Source organism: Poecilia reticulata, linkage group LG22 (assembly GCF_000633615.1).
Source record: "Poecilia reticulata strain Guanapo linkage group LG22, Guppy_female_1.0+MT, whole genome shotgun sequence".
Classification (NCBI taxonomy): Eukaryota; Metazoa; Chordata; class Actinopteri; order Cyprinodontiformes; family Poeciliidae; genus Poecilia; species Poecilia reticulata.
Genome location: NC_024352.1, coordinates 7095634 through 7117223, shown reverse-complemented (window position 1 = coordinate 7117223; position 21590 = coordinate 7095634). Strand labels below are relative to the sequence as shown.

The 21590-nt window shown below is 41.8% G+C and overlaps 1 protein-coding gene across 2 annotated transcripts in view; it reads right to left on the bottom strand.

The window, feature by feature from the left end:
* ppp2r3a (protein phosphatase 2, regulatory subunit B'', alpha) overlaps window positions 1–21590 on the bottom strand; it is a 65973-nt gene that overhangs the window by 9420 nt on the left and 34963 nt on the right. The window contains exon 2 of one of the 2 annotated variants that reach the window (XM_008399219.2): window positions 17263–20848. In XM_008399219.2, the coding sequence (XP_008397441.1) occupies window positions 17263–20022 (2760 nt within the window). In that variant the 5' untranslated portion in view covers window positions 20023–20848. Of the gene's footprint in view, window positions 1–1109; window positions 1768–17262; window positions 20849–21590 lie in introns of those variants that run through there. The other variant, XM_008399220.2, reaches the window with a different exon arrangement.

The window sequence follows — 21590 nt, the reverse complement described above, 5'->3', positions numbered from 1 at the left end:
CAATCGGTTAGTCGCTGCAAAACATTTTCACTGTGGCGTTGGCAGGAACAGTTCCAAGTGGTGCAACACTGCAGAAGTCAACCTAATGCAGGGCAGACATTTCCTGACTGCAAATTCTCAAACTCCAATAAAGCAATAGAAAACAGACAGCTGTTAAGAAAATGATGGTATTTTTTTTAGGAGCCGACGTGAAAACACAGACCTGCACTAATCAGTCAAAAATTAGTCGGTCCTCCAGAGATTGGCGCTCAGCCGGGCAAATACTGAAAAGAAATTATGAAATTAAATCAACTGATTGACTTATTAAATGGATAAACTAAGAACTCCCACCATTTACAGTCTATAAATGCAACCCCACTTTTGAGTTTAATAAACATTACATAAAAGTTAGAGAATATGTTGAAATTCCTCTGTTGTTCTTCTGTGTACATCTGTGAACATTTCAATGTGAACAAGAGAAAAAAAAAATGTATAGACTAATCTGATCGACACAACAGGCACCCTAATTATTGGCCACCTATTGCCTCACAAAAGTTTCAATCAAGAAAATCCACTTTATTCTCTGTTTTCCTGCCAAACTTAAGTAGAGCAGTTCTTAGGAGAGCATTATGTAGGATTTAATTTATGAGTAAAAGACCTAATTTACACTAGGTCTTTCAGTCCTCATACTGGTGGTAAGAGAACATGTTGCACCAGGGCGGAATGATAAGATACAGATCTCACAGTGTTAGTTACTGACTCTGCTGCTTATGAAATCTCCAGGCAGACCTCAGTGGAGTCCTCTCTTGGGCCTCCGTCCCGCGTGTATTGAGCAGGACAGCTGGAGCTGTGCTTCCCTTCAAAGTGTTCATTCTATCGCTCTATTCCTGCAACCCCCTGCGCTATAAATACACCACCAATACCTGTCTCAAAATAGTTTTGCCGTCCATGGCATGTAGCTCTGTGTCTAAGAGCAACAAGACGCGACTACCGTATCTGTGTGTCTTTAATGCACCACCGGGTCTGGGTTTTACGTGACGAATAGACGATTAAATGGACGACAGACCAAACTCCATCCATTCTCTCGGCACAATTGCGCAGTGTTCATGCCGACTGCTGAACCGACTGACCTGTTGCTGCTGGAAAGACTTGAGCCTTTTTTTGAACCGTGAGGGCAGGACAAAGTCACACCCCCTGGCCAGAAAAGCCAGCTCCCCCCTCAGGTCAGGGTCCCGCCGTAGCGAGGCCTCTTTGTCCTCCTTGATCATCATGGTGGAGGCCGACGCTCGCTACTCCTCTACGAGATACGGCCAAGCTGATGTGGCTACAGACGGAGCGGCTCGCCCAGAAATTAAACTACTTCCTGTAACTGTAACTGTAATGGAAGAGCTTACTCAGGAGTCAAAACAGCCACGCAAATCCGTCAATATCTCCTTTGGCAACTACTTACACTTCAAAAAAAGCTATGTCCTATGGGCTCCCTTTGACCAAGACAAAGTTTAAAAGCTGCGTTCTGTAGAGCGGTATTCCATTAATGAATCTGAGTAAGGAGGCGTTCCTCAGGGGTACCGGACCACAAAAAGGTTCGAAGCAACATGGTAGCACGCTCCTTTATCTCCAGATGCAACCCCAAAACGCAGCTTCTGTCCTGGGTGGAAACCTGTCAGCTGTCCCCATGTCAGCTTTGGATGTGTGCATTAGATGTAGCCTGACTGGTGCCTGCTGCTCCAAGCTGGGCTCTGACAAGCTGCGGTGAGAAACATGAGCCATGTCAGGGTCTGGCGATACACACACGCGCGTGCACACACACACGCACGCACCGAACTATCTGTCCTGAGCGTTGGGGCTGTGGGTGGGTGGGTGGGTCAGGGGGCTGCAAACATGTTGTATATCAGTGAGTTATGTTTTGCAGGAACTGGGTCCTCCTCAGTTCCTGCTCGGGCCTAAAGTTAGCCGGTAGGAAGTTACAACTCAAAGTGATTGAAATAATTCTACAGCAGACAGGAAGCTTCTCTTTAAACTGCGGGACAAGCAAGCCGAAATGTTTTCATAGACGTAATTGGAGATGAAGTGATGAATCAGCGGGAGAAGCAGCTGTTGAGAAAAAGTTTATTCCTCACAGGGAGAAGTTAGAGAGGGCCTTTAGTTATTTACCTGAACCTTTTGAACACCAAAACCTGCTCTCAGTTTGTCACTTAAACGGTAAATAATTATTCTCCGTCAGGCAAACTGAACGGTCCACATTAGCATTCCGTTTTACTACATGCATCCTTTAGCCTACTACAAATACATCTGCAATCACTCATGCATACTCTCACACATCTAGCTAAAGTAATTGGCAAATTAAGCCTAATGTGTGTTTAGTCTCCTCTTTTGTTGCCATCAAGTGACGTGTCATGTTGGAAAAAGTGCTGAGTTTCTTTATTCGGGATCACAAGAAGGCCTGTGAAAGCAGGTAGGAAACGTGGCCTCAGACCACATTGCTGTACTGCCTGGTGTTCTCTCCCAAAACCCGTTTTGGTGACGGAGAGTTGAGATTTAAAGTCCTGTGACCGAAGCTTGGCAACAAAAAAAAAGCTGATCAGTAAGATCGATCTGTTCCTGGGTCCTTAAAGCTTTGCTCCTGCAACAAAATGCTGCGAGAGTGAAGGTGGGGAAAAGCTATTGCTGGAGCTCTGATCTAGAGAGTGACATGTTCACAGGAAGGGCTGCGGTCTAAAACCTCAACTCTACAGAGGTCTTTGAATGGTGCGTTAATGAGGGATGTTCAATGGTGGGACCTGGCTTTAGAGGTGCAGGGATGCAGGAAAGGGGGGGAGAAGAAAGGGGTGTCTAAAACAAACATGCCAGACCATCACACAACTTAACCCTGCTTAGGATAGTGTTGATACTGGAGCCTATCCCAACAGTGAATGGGAACTAGGCAAGAGGAATGTTTGACAAACGACCAAACAAAAGCTGCGTTTCCATTTCAAATGTGCGCAAAGCTTACTCGATATTCTGCTAATGTCGTGAAACTCCCTCCCCACCCCCCCACAATTCTGCAACTGCAGTATTTCTGTTAAATGGGAAACAATCAAAATCACACATGAATAAGTTTGTTCCCGCAATAAGTCATTAACAAAACATGCCTCGCCCTCATCCTCCCATCACTCTTGTCCTCCTTTTCATATTTTCTGTCAGCAGTAACATTCGGTTATTGATCATGTGACTCATGTGATGCAGAGAGTGTTTTAAAATGCAGTTTGGCAAAAATACATTGATTTCAATGCAGCTGAAAAATCACCTCATCCAAGCTCAGTAACTTTTTATTGAAAAACCTGATTTTTTTCGTAATTCCAATTTGCGTACTTACATAGTCAATGTAAGCACAGCTACTAACGACACCACTCTTCACTCTTCAGTGTGGAAGTTGTTACTCAGATCATGAGTGAAAGTTATGTATTTTCAACTATCAGTGAGATTATAAAAAAAATAATGCCATAAAAACAGAAAAGCTACTTAAAGATTCTAGACAGAAAACTGTGACGAGGCGTATCAGCTGCTGACTGGACTTAATTTGAATCTCGGTGTAATTCAGCGTTCAACATGGTACACGTTCTGACAACGACGTCCATTCAGGTTCCCAGGAAACTGGAACAACAGAAGCAACAGACCCACAGCATCACAAGTCCCCCACATTACATGATGGGATGGCTAACCCCGCCTGCAGTCCAGATGAAGTCTCTGAAAATCCAACATGTTTGTTTGTAATAGCAGGACAGAAAAAGTTTTTTGTTTTTTTTCTTGCAACACTTCATCAACCTAAGGGTGGTTTTAGATGCTTGATGACCAAAAAGAAGCCACTCGTTTCTGCTCTTCTTTTACAGGGCATTTAATAAAAGGTTTTCCTCCTCCCTTATATTCATGTGGTGGCTAGATAAACATGGTGTCTCCTCCAGCCTAGTGGTGTTAGTTCGTCTGTGTCAGTTAAATTTATGATTGTTGGGGGGGAACGATTTCTGTATCGCCAGTGATTTTGGTAAAAATGCATTTCATTTCCTGACTGAATGACGGATTGGAGCTTTTTACTGTTATCCGAGGTAACAGTAAAAAGCAATACTTGCTATTTTGCCTGTGATCAATTCGATTTAATGTTTTCATAAAATGACAGACAGCAAAAACTGTCTGTTAGTTGCCAGTACAGTAACAAGGTGGAAAAAATGTATTTTCCCTATAGCTTAACCCTTTCATGCTTGAATTATGATCATTTGTGTCAAGTTTCCCCCCCCCATTTTTTATTTTTATTTTCTTAAGGCATAAAAAAAGGTAGGGGGGAAAAAAAAAAAAATTATTTTTTAGGTGATCAATTGCAATTTTTTTTCCAAATACAAAGTTGTTATTTGAAAAATCCATCAGTAGTATTGTTCTTTTGGGTTATTTGATGTCACATTTTTTTTTTTTTTACCTGCAAGAGTCGTCTACAGCAGAAGGAGGGACCGGGTCGGTTGGCATGCTTTTTCTGTCTGTCGGCCATATTGGATTTAACAAAAATAATTTCTTGCATTTACAGCCGATAGCCAGCAGTTTGTTGGTGTATTTTATGATGCATTAGTGTCCACTTCAGTGGTCTGTGTGCACTTATAACATAAAAATCCACAAGAAGCACAAGAAAATGGCTTTTAAATAGCTGTCCACTGTAGTGACAGCTATGCATGAAAGGGTTAAGTAAAGCTGGGAAGTCATTTAAAGCAACACCAATCTGAAGCCTTAATGAGAGGAGATTCTTCTGGACTTTTTCAATAAGTTCTTGCAGCAAACCTAATTCAAACACATGGACAGCAACTGAATGTGATAGCAGAGAAATTAAGGCCAAGTACAGATTGTTGTGTGGATCTCTTTCAGTGCAACACAAGCTGGAAATCTGGCCCCCTCTAGCGATACAGAGGCTTATGTATATTTTGGACAGTAAAAACAAATGTTTTTTTTTTATTTTGAAAAATAAATTTCATATTTAATCCTAACTCACTTTCCAGAGTTTTATGGTATTATGTTTTTTTAAAGCATCGTTTTGCAACTGAAGGTGAGGGTTTGGATTCTCACAAGACCAATGGAGGAGTTGTGAGAGCGTGCTCATCTATGGAAATAAACCCAGAAAAATAAGTGAGTCACCTTATGTTTTGGGTAACTCCCTGTACGCCGTCCTGAATTCTTCGGAACAACTGGACGCCATGCCGAAGCCAAGGTCGCATACCGATCCCACACACACACACACACGCACACACACACACACACACACACACACACTCAGAAACGTATCTTCTTTTCCTACCCTCTTCTGATTCTTATGCTGCAGTGGGAAACAGTCCGCAACTCGTAATAAGCTGCCAATATGTTCCAGTATTCCCCTGATCCTCGTTGTATCATTAAACTATACCTCTAGCGCTTCTTGATCTCAACCTTATCAATTGCAGCAATGCATCTATGAACTCGTTTATCTCTGTATAAAGTGATATGTGTGTGTATTTAACTGTGAGCCCCAACAGATGCCGCCAAGCAGCTGTGTGCTCTTTTCCTGTCTGACTGACAGATGGTGTAACCCAGCCTCCCCGGGCCCCGCTCTGCCTGGGCCTGGGACCAGTTTAGCGGTGAAGACAGTGAGATTGGTGTGGGGAGTGAGTCCGATCCTTCAAACATCCAGGATTTAGTGCTGCGCTGCGCTCAGGTGACATGAAAACAAACTCTGGCACAAACTGTTCCCTTTGAGAAGGATGCAGAGAGCCGGTGAGTCGACGGCACTCTGAGGAATGACTGAAGAGGAAAAAGACACGGAAAATTCTGATGTGTTTTACGTTAGCCATTGCCTTTTTTGTTGTTCACTGAAGAAATCAACTTGTGTTTGGGTTATTTTTGGCTCTAGAGGTTTTTAAGCTCCAGCTAAAACTGTCACAAAGTCCAATTAAAGAAAAGCTGCAGTGGGACACAGCTCAGTGGTTCTGTTCTATTCAATTAATTTATATAGTGCCAATTTAAAACTGATTTTCAACAAATGTTAACGCAATGACGTCAAGTATTACACTTATTTCAATCCAGTCATGTAGTAATGTAAGATGCGTCCCAAGCTGTAACATTGAATTTTTGTGTAGCTGTGTTTTAATAAAAATAAAAACACACACACTGCCTTTTTCATGCAAAATTACATCATAGGAAGTATTATTTTTTCTTTTTAGCTAATGTACCTTTTTAGCTAAAGTATTTAGCTAATGATTTTCAGTATTTGTGGTGTCGTTCACAAAGAAAGAGAGAGTGAGTCAGCTGCTGCGGCTTCCTAATTGTTGTTTTCATTTAATCTCCTCCTTCTTTTGCAACTTTGAATTGAACAGATAATTATAAACATGTTCATAAGAGCTTAGTTTATGAAATAGGACAAGCTTGTAAATAGATTTTGTCTCGACTAAGTGGAACTGGGTTGAAATATGCTGCCAGCTGAGTTATCAACAAGTCATATCAAAACAGAGAGTAAAATCCCAGTTTGAGCCCTTTGGCCAAATGCTGCAAATAGAAACATGATTGAAGTTAAACGTGTTTATTAAAGTCTTCAGTTCATGTTTTAGATTTTCAACTATTTGCTGGATGAAATTAAAGGTTCATTAGCTGGCTCCTGCAGAACTTATGACACAATAAGCAGCTATTTAAATGGCAGTACTATGTAAGGTCAACTTTTTTTTAGCTTTATATCACGTTATAATGTTGTTCCCTCATTGAAAACATATCTTGAGTGTTGCTTTGATTCTTTCATGCATGTTTGAGAAATCTGCCGGGGCAACCATTCAGTTGTGCAAAACGCCTAGGGGTACCAAACGGCATCTTCAAGGAGTTTCGTGGCTTACGAATTTCTGCCTCACAAAGCACCCTTCCCCTGTAACACTCCTATTCAGCTCCTTCAGACTAGCCTGGGTCAATTAGCAAACACCTGGTGGATCTTCACATCAGGTGAGCTCGTTATACAAACTACTTTTTAGTGCAACGCTGGTAAAAACGTTGTTAAAGGATTAATTGTGATTTATTTTTTTTATTGTACTTTGCTGATACTGAGGTACTAAAGCAAATATTTCCCCCTGTGCAAACCTGAGGACGGGGATATGAGGAGAGGAAAAGATAACTGAAAAAATAATGGAAGATTACTGGAAGAAAGACGGAAAGCAATGTGCGTTTTGGTGCCGAGTGCTAAATTTCCCAATCCTGTCCTGTGCTCACCACTCGAACCCAATCCAGTCCCACTGCAACAGAAATAAACGAGTCACGAGCCTTCAAGGCATTGATCGTATAAGTACAGAACCGGAAGTGTTGAGGGGTCAGCTGTCCAGCAACAACTGTCACCTAACTGTGGAGTACACACTTGAGATGCACACATGTCGTCCTCCAGGACTTAATTAGTCCACACAAATTGTTCTGCGTGGGTCTGTGTGAGCATCCATGTATGTCTTGATGGATTCACTTAACTGGAACTGTTTATTTCTGTCTTTAAGAGCAGCTAAATAGTGTGAACATGACAGCTTCCTTAACACACACCCCCCAAAACCCACACACACACCCACGCACATGCACACACACTCACTCACTCTATGAAACTGGCCGTCCACTGAGTGTATATTTATCTGGGTGAGGTTAGCGACTGATTTCATATTTATTTCTGCTTCAGGCACCAGGCAGAGTTTACTCACACACACATTAGTTATTGGACACAGGGCCGACAGCGTCATGTACAAAATATGAATTTAAGTTGAACTCAAGAGTTGGCACTTGAGCACAAACTTGGCTAAAAGGCCTGGTTTTAGTTCAAAATTATGTCAAAACTGGACTGCAACATTTTTCTGAATCAACATCAAAAATAGATGCTTGAGCAAGAAAGCAGATTTACTACCAGTGTCATGGAGTGAACATCTGTTTCAGATGGACGGACACAATATCCTGCATCGGTCATTGAGCTCAAACCATCAACACATTGATGAAGTCCAAGAAAGCCAGTCTTTTTGTCAAGTTTACCTACGATACGTCACATAGACTGAAGCAAGAACACGATGGAAGAGAGTAAACCAGACTTTCAGTCAATCATTTCTATAGCACTTTCCACGAACACAATGTTGGTGAGTAAAGTGCTTCAAAGAGAACATGAGAGCAGGTCAAAGGGGAGAATGAAAAACCAGATAAAGCCAGAAGTTTCACACCAGGTTTAAGTGAAACTTCTTTAAAAGTCTATCAAAATAAAATAAAAACTCTTGAGCTTGCAGGATTAGGGAAAATGGACCAATTATCTTCATCCATTGAATACAGACTGAAGCAGTCTTAGTAAGAAAAAGGTGGAAAGTAACCCACCTACCTAATTATTCCTAAATGTTGACTCAAACGGGCATAACAGTTGACATTACGTCCAGTGTTGTTTTCTCTGTGCGTCTGTTTCCAATTATACTTTAAAATCTTGCCAAGACAGATTTGCTCTGTGTGGCTGACTCATCAGAGATGATACTTCTCAAGAACATCTCATCATTCCTCTGTTCCAGGAATGAACAAAACTAAGACTGTTGCGCATGCAGTGGTGGCTACGTTTTCGTCGCAGAAGGCTACACATCCATTCTGAAGCTGCATACTGATCTGACTGATGATAAGCTGGCATCGGTAACTAAGCTACTAAAAACTGACACAAAGGGGCAAATATTTATGTAATCACTTATTTTATGTTAAATAATTGTGATTTTATAGGAATCAGTTTTTACTTTGACATTCTAGGGTTTATTTGTAACTTTGTAAGTCAAAAATAGCAAAATTTTGTACATTATGATGGATTTTTAAAAGCATTTAAAAAGGGTAAATCATCCAAGGGACTGAATACTTTTTATAGGCCCTCTAAGCTGTCTTCCTGAGGAGATCATATTGAGACAAAAAACCTTTTATCCAAATTCGATACTAGTACACGGGGTGCTCCCCAAACTGGGGAGGACCAAAATGTGGCAATTAGTTCTAATATTTATGTTTTGCTTGGAGGATGAAAGAAACATTAAGAAGATTTACAGACTATAAATATGTCCGACCGCAGGGATTGATTTTACTTGCTTGGATCAAGAATGAAGGAGGGAAAGCACAAGTTTTCTCAATAATTATGAGAATTTGCTCAGCTGTGTATGACACTACAAAAAAAAAGTGCTCCGTTATTTCTGGATCTAACTGACATTATTTCTTGGAGTTGTAAATTAAGTAAAATAAAATTAAGTTGGTAAAAAGTAAAAAAAAAAATAGCTCCACTTTCAATGGTGCTGGAGAGTGTGTATTGTTTTGAATGCCAGTCATATGTTGTTTTTTTTATGGGATGTTTTTTTTTTTTTTTTAGACCAAGAGCAAAATTACCTCTTCTAAGTTTAAACCTAAACCTGATATGATGGGAAGCAGGTTACTACCCCATGTGTATCCATGTGATTGTGCAGCGACTCGCTTTGGACTAACACCACTGCCAAATGCCATCACCATGGCGATAACCCTTTCCCTGGATAGAGATGTGGGAGGAATGCTCTCAGGGCTCCCATGCCAAGAGTGGGGAAACACAGTTCACTTCGCTGCTCTAATGTTCTTTATTTCCAGTCTCGCTTCCTCTTGACAAGGAGCTGCAAGCACTCCCACAGCCCAGTTACCTTGGGAACCGCCCTCCCCTCTCCTCAGAGTCTGAAAGATTGAATCAGGTTCAAGTGCCGCTTCCGTGATAGATGAAGTGAATCAGTGCTGTCCACGGTCTAGTTCACATCCGAATCAGAGGAAGACAACATGGGAGTAGTTAAAAACACAGCTGCTTCTGTCTGAGTGGAAGCAGAGGCTGTTCTGGCATAATAAGATTACATCCTGAAACACCAAAACAGACCGTGATGCAGGTTTTATCCCGTAGCGAAGTACTCCACGGTTGCTGGAAATACGTGAGCCTGAAAGGTGGAAACCAACGCATTCACCGGGAAGCTCCAATCATCAACTCCAGCCGCACATTTGTAAAAAGAAAAAGAAAAAAACATATTAAGCCCCGCAAAATTACTCATGCTCCTTAATTCTTCCCACATACAAAATTAGAAGGCACACCCCCAATGGCTTTTTTTCCCCCTTACAGTGTACACTATTTAATCATCCACTACTGTCTGTGGACCTGAGGTGTAAAAATTTATGCCAACTAAGTGATTTCAATGCCACAGCCGTTCAATGTTGTATTTAGATCCATCAAATAGAACTGAATGATTCTAAAAATTTGAAACACTTGGGACGATTAACTTCCCTGCCCTCTAGTTTTTATATACAACAAACTTTTCATTTTAAATCACATCAGGTCTTTTTGTGTCAACACAGAAAAGACATCCTGCACTGTTTTTATCCATGCATCTGATTTAAATTCTGCAATACTCAGATCGTCGTGCAGATGGTGCCAAAAATCTCTTTTCATTTTAAAACCAAGAGCGAGCTTGCAGTTAGGCTGAAGTCACACTAGAGGGCAGTAGAACTCTGTTATTACCACCTAGCAGTGAGAATGGAACTGACTGACGATGACGCCGAAGGTTCTGACCCCCTTTTGGCTTTATATTCTCATCGACTCACTTTTGGAAATTAGATATGGCTTGTATTTGCATCAACATAGCAACAGCATGCAGAACTGCCACTGATGACTTATATTAAAGGCAAAATAGATGTTTATTAAGGTTGTATCTTATTCACATCTCACAAGTTAAATTAGAAGTTGCCAAGTTAAGACATGTTTTCGAACTATAAATCCTGGTATGGATACTGGTGAGCGCATCTCATCAGCGAGGGAGAACACTCCTGGCTTAGTTTGGGTGGAGCTGAGCTAGGTTCAAAGGGAGATGGATAAATACGTAGGCTGGAAGTTGATGGGTGGAGGTGTGGGTGACACCCAAGTCTTTACAGAGCCATGATGTTCTGGAACACTGGCAAGCTCTTTTACAAGGAAACAAAGATCCCTGAGCACACACAGGCACATACACACCCACCCCAACACAGTGGTGCCGATTTAAATCTAAAAAAAACACACAAAAAAAACAAAAAAAACATTCAGCCTGCGTCCGATCTCCCATGGTGCCGTGATTCTGCAAGGGGGAATCCCAGTCAGCCAATCGCATTGCACAACTTATATTCTGGGATGGGGGAGTCCTTCCTCCCAACTTCTTCTTATAAACATGTTGTGGTGGTTTCCACAGCAACCCCGGGGGAAGCTGAGGGTGTTACGCAGTTGTGACTCCCTCCGCTCGACTTTTCAGATGAAAAACTCTGCGTGCACGAAAAAGTTAGGGTTGCGCGTAGAGTGCGCACACACACTCATACTTGAGAGGCGCGCATCGCACTGGGAACAGTTGGGTGAAATCCAAGCGTTCACTGAGAGTGGAGAATTATGGGGTAGCCTCAATGAGCGTGTGCACATAACAATAAATCAGAGAAGCATGGAGGTAACTAAACCATTTCTAAGCTGCTTGAATTGTCTTTTATTATGGTGACCACAAACTTTAGTGTATTTTATAGCTAAAATTTTATTCTGTACATGTCTGTTGCTGGGGTAGACATAACCTAGAAGTCTTGCAGATGTATTTCCAAAAAAATCCCAATAATTCTACAATGTATTGACTCACTTTTTAGATTTTTATTTGTAAATCATTTCCAAAACCACATTTATTCCTCCTCACAAATATGCACTACTTGTGTAACAGCAAATACTACGAAAATACACACAACGGCAATGGATGCTTTTTGCAAGTCCCTATATGTGTGTGCATGTTCATTTGGATGTGTGTACTGTGGTGAATGTCCCATTGTTCAGGCTGACCTTGGAGTCTATTGGAACCATTCTTTCTTGCACCGCAATCCAAACCTCCTTGGCTGAAAGTGTATTGAGTGTGTAACTAAAAGAGCACACATTTGTCCGTGTACTTGCACCTAGGTCAAAACGAGCAACTTTCCACGCTTGGCCAAAGTTCCTGCTATGACCTTATTTCCTGTGGAAGCGGCCAAGAAATGATGTCACTCTCTGTAGACCCAAAGTCAACAACTGCACAATGCAGGGCCCACCGGCATGAATCGCTTCCCCTCCAGGTGCTGCAATTTGAGTTGCCTTACTCCATCTTTCTGTCGTCCTTTTCATTAATTTTTTCCCCCCCATTTCTTAGCCAGGAACTAAAATAAAAATGTTATTTCTCCTCTTTGTCACAAACATTTATTCTTCTGCCTCTCTTGCCCTCTGACTCCTTCTTCCTCCGTATATTATTTTCTTAACTGCCTACACCAAAACATTTCATACTTTTTTCCTCCGAACGATTAATCGCTCTCTTGTCCAGATTAAAGAAAAAAGTAGGCAGTAAAATTTTAGTACATGAACATACTTCTAGTTAAATCCTAATGCAGCTTTCAGCTATATGTTTATTCTCATCCAGCCAGCGTACCTGTGTACTGTCTTTTTTTTATGCTTATGATCTTAAAGTAAAAAGAGTGGATCAACCTTCAATCAATCAATCAATCAATCAATCAATCAAATTTTATTTGTATAGCACATTTCAGCAGCAAGGCATTTCAAAGTGCTTTACATAATTAAAATAAAAACAGGAATACCTTCAGGTAAAGTACTGAAAGAAGGTCTTTGCCACTAAGCAAATGCAAAACAAAAAGAAGTACATGGCGTTGGGAAATCTGAAAGAAATAATAATGAAAATAAGAATTTATTTTTATGTTCATGGGAGGACCAGGCAGGCTATAATGGCTATGAAAAATAGTTGCAGTCTGCCTAAATAATTGCAGATAGCAATTTTGTGATACCCATAAGAGCTCTGCTGGTTCTGATGGCGCTTGTTATAGTGAAACAATTATTTAATTTGCAATAACTATGCTTTCAGCGAAGTGAAAAATATTTGACCATATAAAAACAAACAGCTAAGGGCAAACCTTTAATTTAAGCTTATTATTGCCGTTTCTCTTTTATCCTTGCAGTTTTAGACCTAAATGCGATGCATTTTTCAGAGTAGGACATTCTAAATGTTTTCATACTCTGTCAAGTAAAATATCTTGCTTAGTGTGCTTATACATGTTTGCCACTTTCCGCACATTCAGGAAGAACGGTTAGCCAACTAGTGCTATTTTGGAACAGCAAGCACGTCCCAAGCAGTTGGCAAAACCACTCGAACCACCAGAGGGTTAATAAAGCCATCAGACTGGCAGCTCTCGATGCCGCCAGGGGCCTAAGTGCGTCTGTAAATTATGTCACCGTTCGGAGCGCAGAAACAAAAACATGTCAGACTCTTATTTTTGGAAGAGAAAGAGGCTGCTGACATGATGAACCTCGACTCGCGGCACTACTGCTGCCACGTCTCTATGCTCCTGATGCGGTCTTGCCTTTGAGTGAGATCGGCTGGCATCCTTGTCGTCATGAAGATTAACGGGTATTTTCTGACTGGATGCAAAAAAATAAAATAAAAATAAAGCCCTGCAGCAGGTTTGTGCCATTAAGAGATTCTCAGATAACCAAAAACAAGAGAACATCACGGAACGTAACAATTACAACAGATGCTATTATATCGCGTATCGACTATTGCAGGTGTAATAAAGTTATCTATAAAATTCATTTGTTTTATTTTAGTTTTGATAAATGCACCTATGAAAAAAGAAAGAATAAATTACCATTAAATTAATACTTGTTCAAGCACTAGTGCAGAATATCACTCCATTTCACCATTTTGCTCTTCAGGGTAAGACAAGTATACTGTAGCAAGCTAACATTAGCTGGTTCGTTAGTCAGGCTATCTGCTCGGGAAGAACCTGCAGGCATGCTGCTATCAACTCGCCAACTGTCATGTTATGTTAATAATATAAGACTGATGTTTGTGCTCTTTAATTTCCATGTTTTTTCCAATGAAATACATTTATAAACAATGAAATGTGTAGTTTTGTTTTGGTTGGTTTTGTTTTTTGTAGGCTTCTTTCAGCCAGCTGACAGTCAGTATGTAGCAACAGGTGCCTAAAACATGTTAGGAGTTCAAATATCATATTATATTAAACACAGACATTAAACAATTGTCTATTAATCTATTAAGTTTTAATTTAGCTTTCCAAAACTGTCCTGAATTTCTTTAACCCATTATTTTAAATTGATCAAATATATTTACTACTCTATATGGAAGGTAAATGTACATCTGTGTACAAAAGAAATAAAATTACTTCCCATCAAATGAGATACAAAATGTTATTTATGAGACTCAAGACTCAGATGAAGAGTCTAAGTCAAGTCTGAAGTCTTTGTTTTTGAGACTTAAGTGAGTCTCTAGTCCAAATTAGGGCTGTGTAATAATATCAATTTTGCGATATATATTGACATTTTCTTTCCTAGAAAAAAAGTGATATTTATCCGCAAGTATCGTAACATCCAACTGTCACCTTGCTCACTCACTGCTTGCTTCGCAGGGAGAGTGATTCGGTCATCAGGCTTGATTCCTTCAGATGTTAAGTGTCAAGGTTAAAAACTTATTATTTACTTTACAAATGCATGTAAGCTACAGTTTGTACTGTTTCAATTAAAAGAAACATGTTTTCTGACCACTTCTTTAATTCATTTTGTCCAGTTGTCGACTTTAAGTCTGTGTCCATGTCCAACCAGAGCCAGGTATTGTGTAGTTGGTGCTTTTAATCAGTTTTCAGTTAAATTAATTAAATCCAACTCTATAACAGTCACAAAATGTCACCAAAATCACTCTGTCCCTCTAAAATCTTTCAGAAAATCGCAAAAGTGTATTGAATTGTATTGTTTGCTGAATATCGCAATATATATTGTATCGTGATCTTAATACACTGTATCATATCTTATTGTGAGATTATTGTATCACTATAGCCCTAGTCCAAATCTGAAACTCGAGGGGCTTGATGGTTGCTGAAGAATATTAGCATAATTCCCAGAGTGCCTGTCTTGGTGTTGGGTGTCTAGGAGCTATTCTCAAACTCAGATGCGACATACAGTAGCAGTGGATCGTCTTACTGATGAGACAACACACACACGCACACATGCAACGCAAACAGACATGTTTTCGTAGGACACCAGTCTTCGTCTACTGAGACTCATTCATCTGTAGGTCTTTTTCTTGCATATGCACTTGCATTTCCACAAACATACCTCCTTATACAGTTGAAAAATTCATAATAAACTTGTGTTGACTTGCACATCATCCCACACACCACACTCAGGTCCATTTACACTGTGGCGACAGTAAGTCTGTTAGCAGGATGCCATAGTACAGAGGGGTGGACAGATTTAGGTCTGCCTAGCACCTAGTTCAGCCGGGGGCTGGTGGTGGGACGGGGAGGGGATGCAGGGTAACGACACCATTAACACTCAACGTGCCAACAGCCCCAGCCTCCCTCCACCAAGTCCAGCCGGGCTCCAATCGCCACGTCTCATTAGGTTTCTCTGCCCTGCACACAGCAACAACTGTTATTCAACTCTCCCAAAATACCAGAGCGACCAATCACAGGGCAGCGAGAGGAGTTGCGGTGAACATAGACTTATTGCCTCACTGCAGGTAAAAGAAGGACACTAAGGAGATCAACACAACCTGCAAGCTACTAAAAAGAAATCTGAGAATGCATGAAGCACTGGAAGTTAGAGAAGCAGAGAGAAAACAAAAAGTGAAGAGGAAGCAGAATCAACTGGGAAGACTTGACAACGAAGGCCGAAAGAGATTGTGTAATGATGTGTTGGTTTGGTGTTTTGTCAGTTCTGCTCCCACAGGGCCAGCTACCATGGTAACCTCATATGTAGGTGCCCTACATATCAGCAGGGCATAAGGTTACAGAGCTTGGCACATAAACACATACAAACATCAGTGGGAGCCTTTTTAGGAGGACTAATGGGAGAGGATTAAAAAAATTGAAAGAAGAAAGAAAAGTGACAATAGAAATGATTTGAAGGAGTGTGGATGTGGAAATGTGGGCATGTCTGTCGCACATAATTCTCTAAATCCACAATGTGCTGTTAAATATCCACATCACAGACAGGTGGAGGCAACCCTTCTTTCTGAGATTATACACTGCAATGTTGGTACTCACTGTGGTGCACATGCACACACACACATGCAAATAACATGCTCCAGTTCTCTCCTTCACAGCCCTAAATTACCTTTAAATATTCCCCGAGGAAACCAAAGCACACACACAGTCTCCACACACACGCACACACACACACACACACACACACACACACACACACACACACACACACACACACACACACTGATGGAACAAAACACATACAGGAAAAGTCAACAGAGAGAGAGCGTCTCCTAAAACAATGAGCTGTTCTGTTCCATGATTCGGAGTTTCAGCCTTTATTATCCAAGAGCAGACACTGACACTGAAGCTGCACACTTATCACACTTAATTACACTCTTCGTGCAGCCCCATCACTCAGAGAAGCTACATCCCAGTTGTTTATCAGGGAATTTTTCTGCCATAATCCAAGAGCACACATTTTCAGTCTGGAAGCAGGATTTCATGTCTTTTGTTCTCACAACTGTTTAGTACTTTTGCTTACATTTTTATTTTGAAAGCAGAACTTCACATCTTTCTTCTCAAAACTTGTAATAATTGTACTCAAAACTTCTCCTCGCGCTCAGACTTAGTCTCTGTTCGACTCTCTGCTCGCTTACGAAACACAGAGCTGCCTTTTGGTACAGTCGACTGGCAACCTCTCAGCCAATAGAATGAAAGTGTTGTACTGGGTGCATTTGATTCCTTCTATTGTTACAATAGATAGGAACCTGTGTGGCTACTATCTATTGTAACAACCTGCACCACCTATTGGATGTAGGGAGAAACATTGATGTCAGTTTTCTGCTCCATAGTACACTAAAAATCCGCCAGATCTTGGTTGGGTGATTTTGTTCACCCAACCAAAGACAACATACTTGAGTTCATAGGGAGTCCTTCCCTGCCCCAGATGTCCTTCAAAGTCTTCAAAGTGGTACCCAGCTAAAGATCAGCATTATCAGTGTTCAACTAATTGCAAAGACCTGCAGTGATGTTGTCTTCCTGACAATGTGCACCACCATATGAGTCAAAAATAAAACATCTTAAGAATGTTGGATATAATGGGCATACTTTTAAATAAATCAATAAGATTTATTGGGCTTCCAAAGGGTTGTAATATAATTGCTTGACTATACATCTTCATAAAGCAGTGAATAAGTATTTTTGGTTAGTTCTTCGACAGTGCATTTGTGACTGTGGGTTACTTACCCTGATGACCTCTGGAGTCTGCTGGATGAGAAGGGTAGAACCAGTGTTTCTCGAAGCCGAGGGTTCACCATCAGCAATGACGGCATCTTCTGTGGCTGATATGGCAACAGGAGATGGTTCCTCTATAGAGACTGCAGGTGCGGGTTCATCTTCAAGGGTGCAATCCTGAAGTTTTCCAGGTGTATAAGCTCCAGAAGCAGGAGGGGATTCTGAACGAACCTCGACTATAGGAGATTCAGTAGTTTCACCTGGCACTGACTTAGACAAATTTTCTGGATCGGCATCTGGTGTAGTTTTAGGTTCAGATTCAATTGCAGCATCACACTCTGCTTCAGATGCTGCACTTATAAAAGCTAATGCAGATAAAACTTTGGGTGCATTTTCCTGAGTGTGATTTGAAGCCACAGGTTGGACTACAGCTGTGTGCGAGGAGGGAGCAGTGGGGACCACTGGTGGGGTTGTGTTGTCTGGTGTTTCGGCCCTACCGGCAGTGACCAGTGTATCCTGCAGGAGCCTCATCACCTCCTTCTCCTTTCCAACTTTTCTCTCGGCACTACCTGAACTCCCTGCCCCAGAGTCAACAAGTTCCTGGGCAAAACTTTCAATGCTCTCAAGAATTCTCAACAACAGTGCCCCATCCTCTTCATCTCCAATGCCAGGTTCATTGTTCTCTCCCTGAGGAGGAGTGGGGCTCTGGGTCACCCTGGAGTTAACGCCATTCATGCCCAGGTGGCTGGTCGGTTTTTGAACCTGGTGCTGAGCCATTCTGACTTGAGTAAGAGACTCATTGGAGATAATCGCTTGTGCTCCTCCTCTCTTCCTGGTCTTAGCAGGAAGCGGAGGCTCTGTGGCTCTAGGATGGCTCATACTCTGTGAGAGATTCTCCAAGTCCAAGAGTAGCTTATCAATGTCATCATTTCTGTGTGAAGCAGCTTTGGGTGTTGAGACTGTTAAAGAGGTGGAGGAAGGCCAAGTGGGAATGTAGTCGGAGCTTCCTGGCAAATGATTTGAAGAGTTATTAGCTGTGTTAGATTGCGATAAGTGCAGTTGTTGCCCCATGATAGTTCCATTTTTGTTCTGGGTAATGTTAATCCCTCTGGTTGGCATGTGTGTCGGCTGTGAGATATGATCTGCAGTCTTTCCGATTTCTGTCTCCTCTTCCTCGATGTATAGAGCTTCCATGGGTGATGTTGGGGGAGTGTGTGTGAATGATGATGTAGGAGAGTTTTGAAGAGGGGAGGGTGAATGTGTTGGAGATGAACTAGAAGGCGAACATGTCACAGGTGGAGGGGACAGAGTGTGTTGGGTGCTCAAAGAAGGATGTGTGGACTGTAGTCCATTGGTAAGTGAGGTACCCTTTGGCGAAACTGAACTCTGGACTGATTTGGCATGGATGGAATCTGATTTTAATAATGTGGACGAAGGTGAGGCTGACGAAGGAGCAGAAGATGTTGAGTGTAAAAATTTCTTGGAGATGGGAGGTGACTGCACAACGTCTTCATAGCGGGGAGGTTGTTCATTGCCAAAGATGGGAGAAAAGGGTCCCTGTTGGATAGAGTGAATTGTATTGATCAATTCAGCGAGGTCACTGTGCCCGCTTCCAGGTGCGCCTTGACCGCCCTGCCCCGGGCCTCCCAGACTTCCAACCCCTTCCAACTCTAAAGGAAGTCTCTTGAGATAGGAGCTGAGTCGGGTCATCACAGCCCGATAAACACTGTCAGGATTTGTTCCTCCATCCTCTGGCCCTCCACCTGCCTTGCGCCTGATGCATTGTTTGATAATGTCAGTGCATTTCTTTAGGTCTTCAGAACATTTAAGCAGGATGTCAAGGCAGGCACGGATGTCCTCACCACCTGCCCCCCCACTGCCAGCCTCTGCCCTTGTCTTCTCTAGCAGTCGAGCAATTAGGTTCTCCTCTCCAAGGGTGGTGCGGTACAGTGATGCAACGGTGTTTAGACTCTGGTCCAGTGATCCAATACTTGAAAGGCTGCTTGTTGAGCCATTACCCACTTTCGTGGTGGTTGACAGAGAACCAGAGCTCCCCTTTAACTTTGCTTCTTCTGCTCCAGTTCCTTTCCCTAGCATAAATGGCGGCACATTCTCGTCATTAGAAGTAATTATGCCATTTGTCATGCTATTAGTTGTTGTGTTTGTTGTAAGACTGGAGCTGAAGTGGCCATAGATGATCTCCAGGTCAGTTGAGCGACGACTAAAAGAGTCCGGGCGTACTTTACGACCTTTGCGGAGAGTAACATGACTAGAGGAGGACAGGCGGAGCTTGTCAAAGGAAAATTCTTTGAGCTTGCCGCTGGCCAGGTTAATGGCCTCTTCAGTAATGTCCTTCAAGCTGCCAGAGCAGCTCAGGTTGCCAGTAGATCCTGTGCCACTCAAGGTCTTTTTACCCCGCCATGTGGGGCTGTCTTCCCCTAAAGACAAATTGCCACTGCTGCCCGCCCTCTCCAGACCACCGTTATGAATAGTATCCATGGAAACACAAAGTTTATTATGGCTGGGAAGGTGCGGAGAGATCATGTTACGGGGTTGTATGGGTGAGCTGTTGAAGTCATTGAATGTGGCATCGGGGGCAACAAGAAACTCAGAGCACGTGCCACGGTGTGCAACGGTACAGTCTAAACCTTGGGACAGCGCCCCGCATGGCCCAGCACAGTAGTGCACAGCTTGGGAGTGAGCACGCCGGTCCACCACCACACTGTTGTAGCAGCTCACACTGCTTACAACAACACGATAGGCTGCTGCCATGGTGGCCAATTTTTTTTTTCAAGACATAAGATGGTCAAAGATCATAAAATTCACAACAAACAAGTGATGTGTAACAAAGTTTCACAAAAGATCTTCTTGCTAAAATTTTCACTTTTAAAAAGTAACACAGTACATGTTGAATGGCTGAATCATCGTGTCCAAATACTGCGTCTCTGATCCGATTTGTGTCATTGTCAACAGACATATAACAGGAACACAAAATATTAATAATTAATAACAGAAAAGGAAGACATATCAAAATTTTCAGAGTTAAAATATGTTCATGATTTCAAAGCTGCAGGTTTCAAAGGCTTTGATTGCTTTTTTTTTTTTTTTTTTTYTTTTTTTTTTTTGGAAGGGCAAAGACTTCCTTGTCCGAGATCCCTGGGTCTCTTAATAACAGCTGTAAGGTCCCGCCTCTCTCACAACAGGCGCATTCTCCTTTCGCTTTCCAGCAGCAGCTCATTAGCCACTAATGACAACCATGGAGGAGGGTGACAAGAGAACATCCAGCAGGGTTATCACAAATACCTCCACAGAACAGCCCCAGGGGTCTCATTCAAGGCCAGGAAGGCTTTACACTGCTCTGGCCCGTACCCATGTACAGGGAAATGGCATGTAGAGAGAGATCCCATTTTCCTTGCAAGGCCGAAGAACACTTGCTGATTCCAACACAGCTGCAAAATAGCAGGGGACTGGTCAGAGACTCCGTCTTCTCTTTATGACGTGGTGCTTTCAGATCTCTCACTCTTGTACCATCTTTCAAGCCCTCATGCTGTCAGCCATGTGTTCGAACGAGTGTGCGCGTCTGACTGCAGGGCACCACCTGTGAGACAGCAAAGGATAGCAGGGAGAGAAGATGAGAAAGAAGGAAAGTGAAAGCAGGGGGGAAAAAATATGTCATTCAGAGAGATACCAAAAGGTTCATAGTAAGCTTTAACACAAACCATCAAATACGATACATTACTCACAAAATATATTTTTATGTCTGATTTGATAGTGTAATGACCCAGTGCAGGAAAAACCACTAGTTGGTGGTGCAAGATTCAGGACAGATGAAGCATCACAATAGAATAGTTTTAAATCTGAGTCACAGATACAAGGCAGGATTGCTGGTCAGTGAATTTACATTATTTTATTTATAGCGCTTTGTTTGCATGCCAGAAGCCTCATCTTTGTGCACAACATTTTTATACACAGCAAACCAGTCACTGCTGTGTGCATCATAAAGACTATTAAAAACATTGAAATGTTTACCTAGTTATTTACTGCACATTGTATCATTTTCACATAATTCACCATAATTATTGCACATCATAAGCTTTTCTAATGTGTTTTTTAAAGGTTCTTTGGCAAACCTCTGAGACCTTCTTGGAACAGATGTATATGCTAGGGTATCAGAGTCAAGGTGACTGATTTTAATTTGTAGAATTTTTCTTTTTCTTTTGACAATTATACCCTACTTTGCATTTGTCTATTGTACAAAATGCAAGCGAGCAATATGTACAAAGGCTTCATGGTTATAACATCACAAAATATGAAAAAGTTAATTCATGTACAAATATATA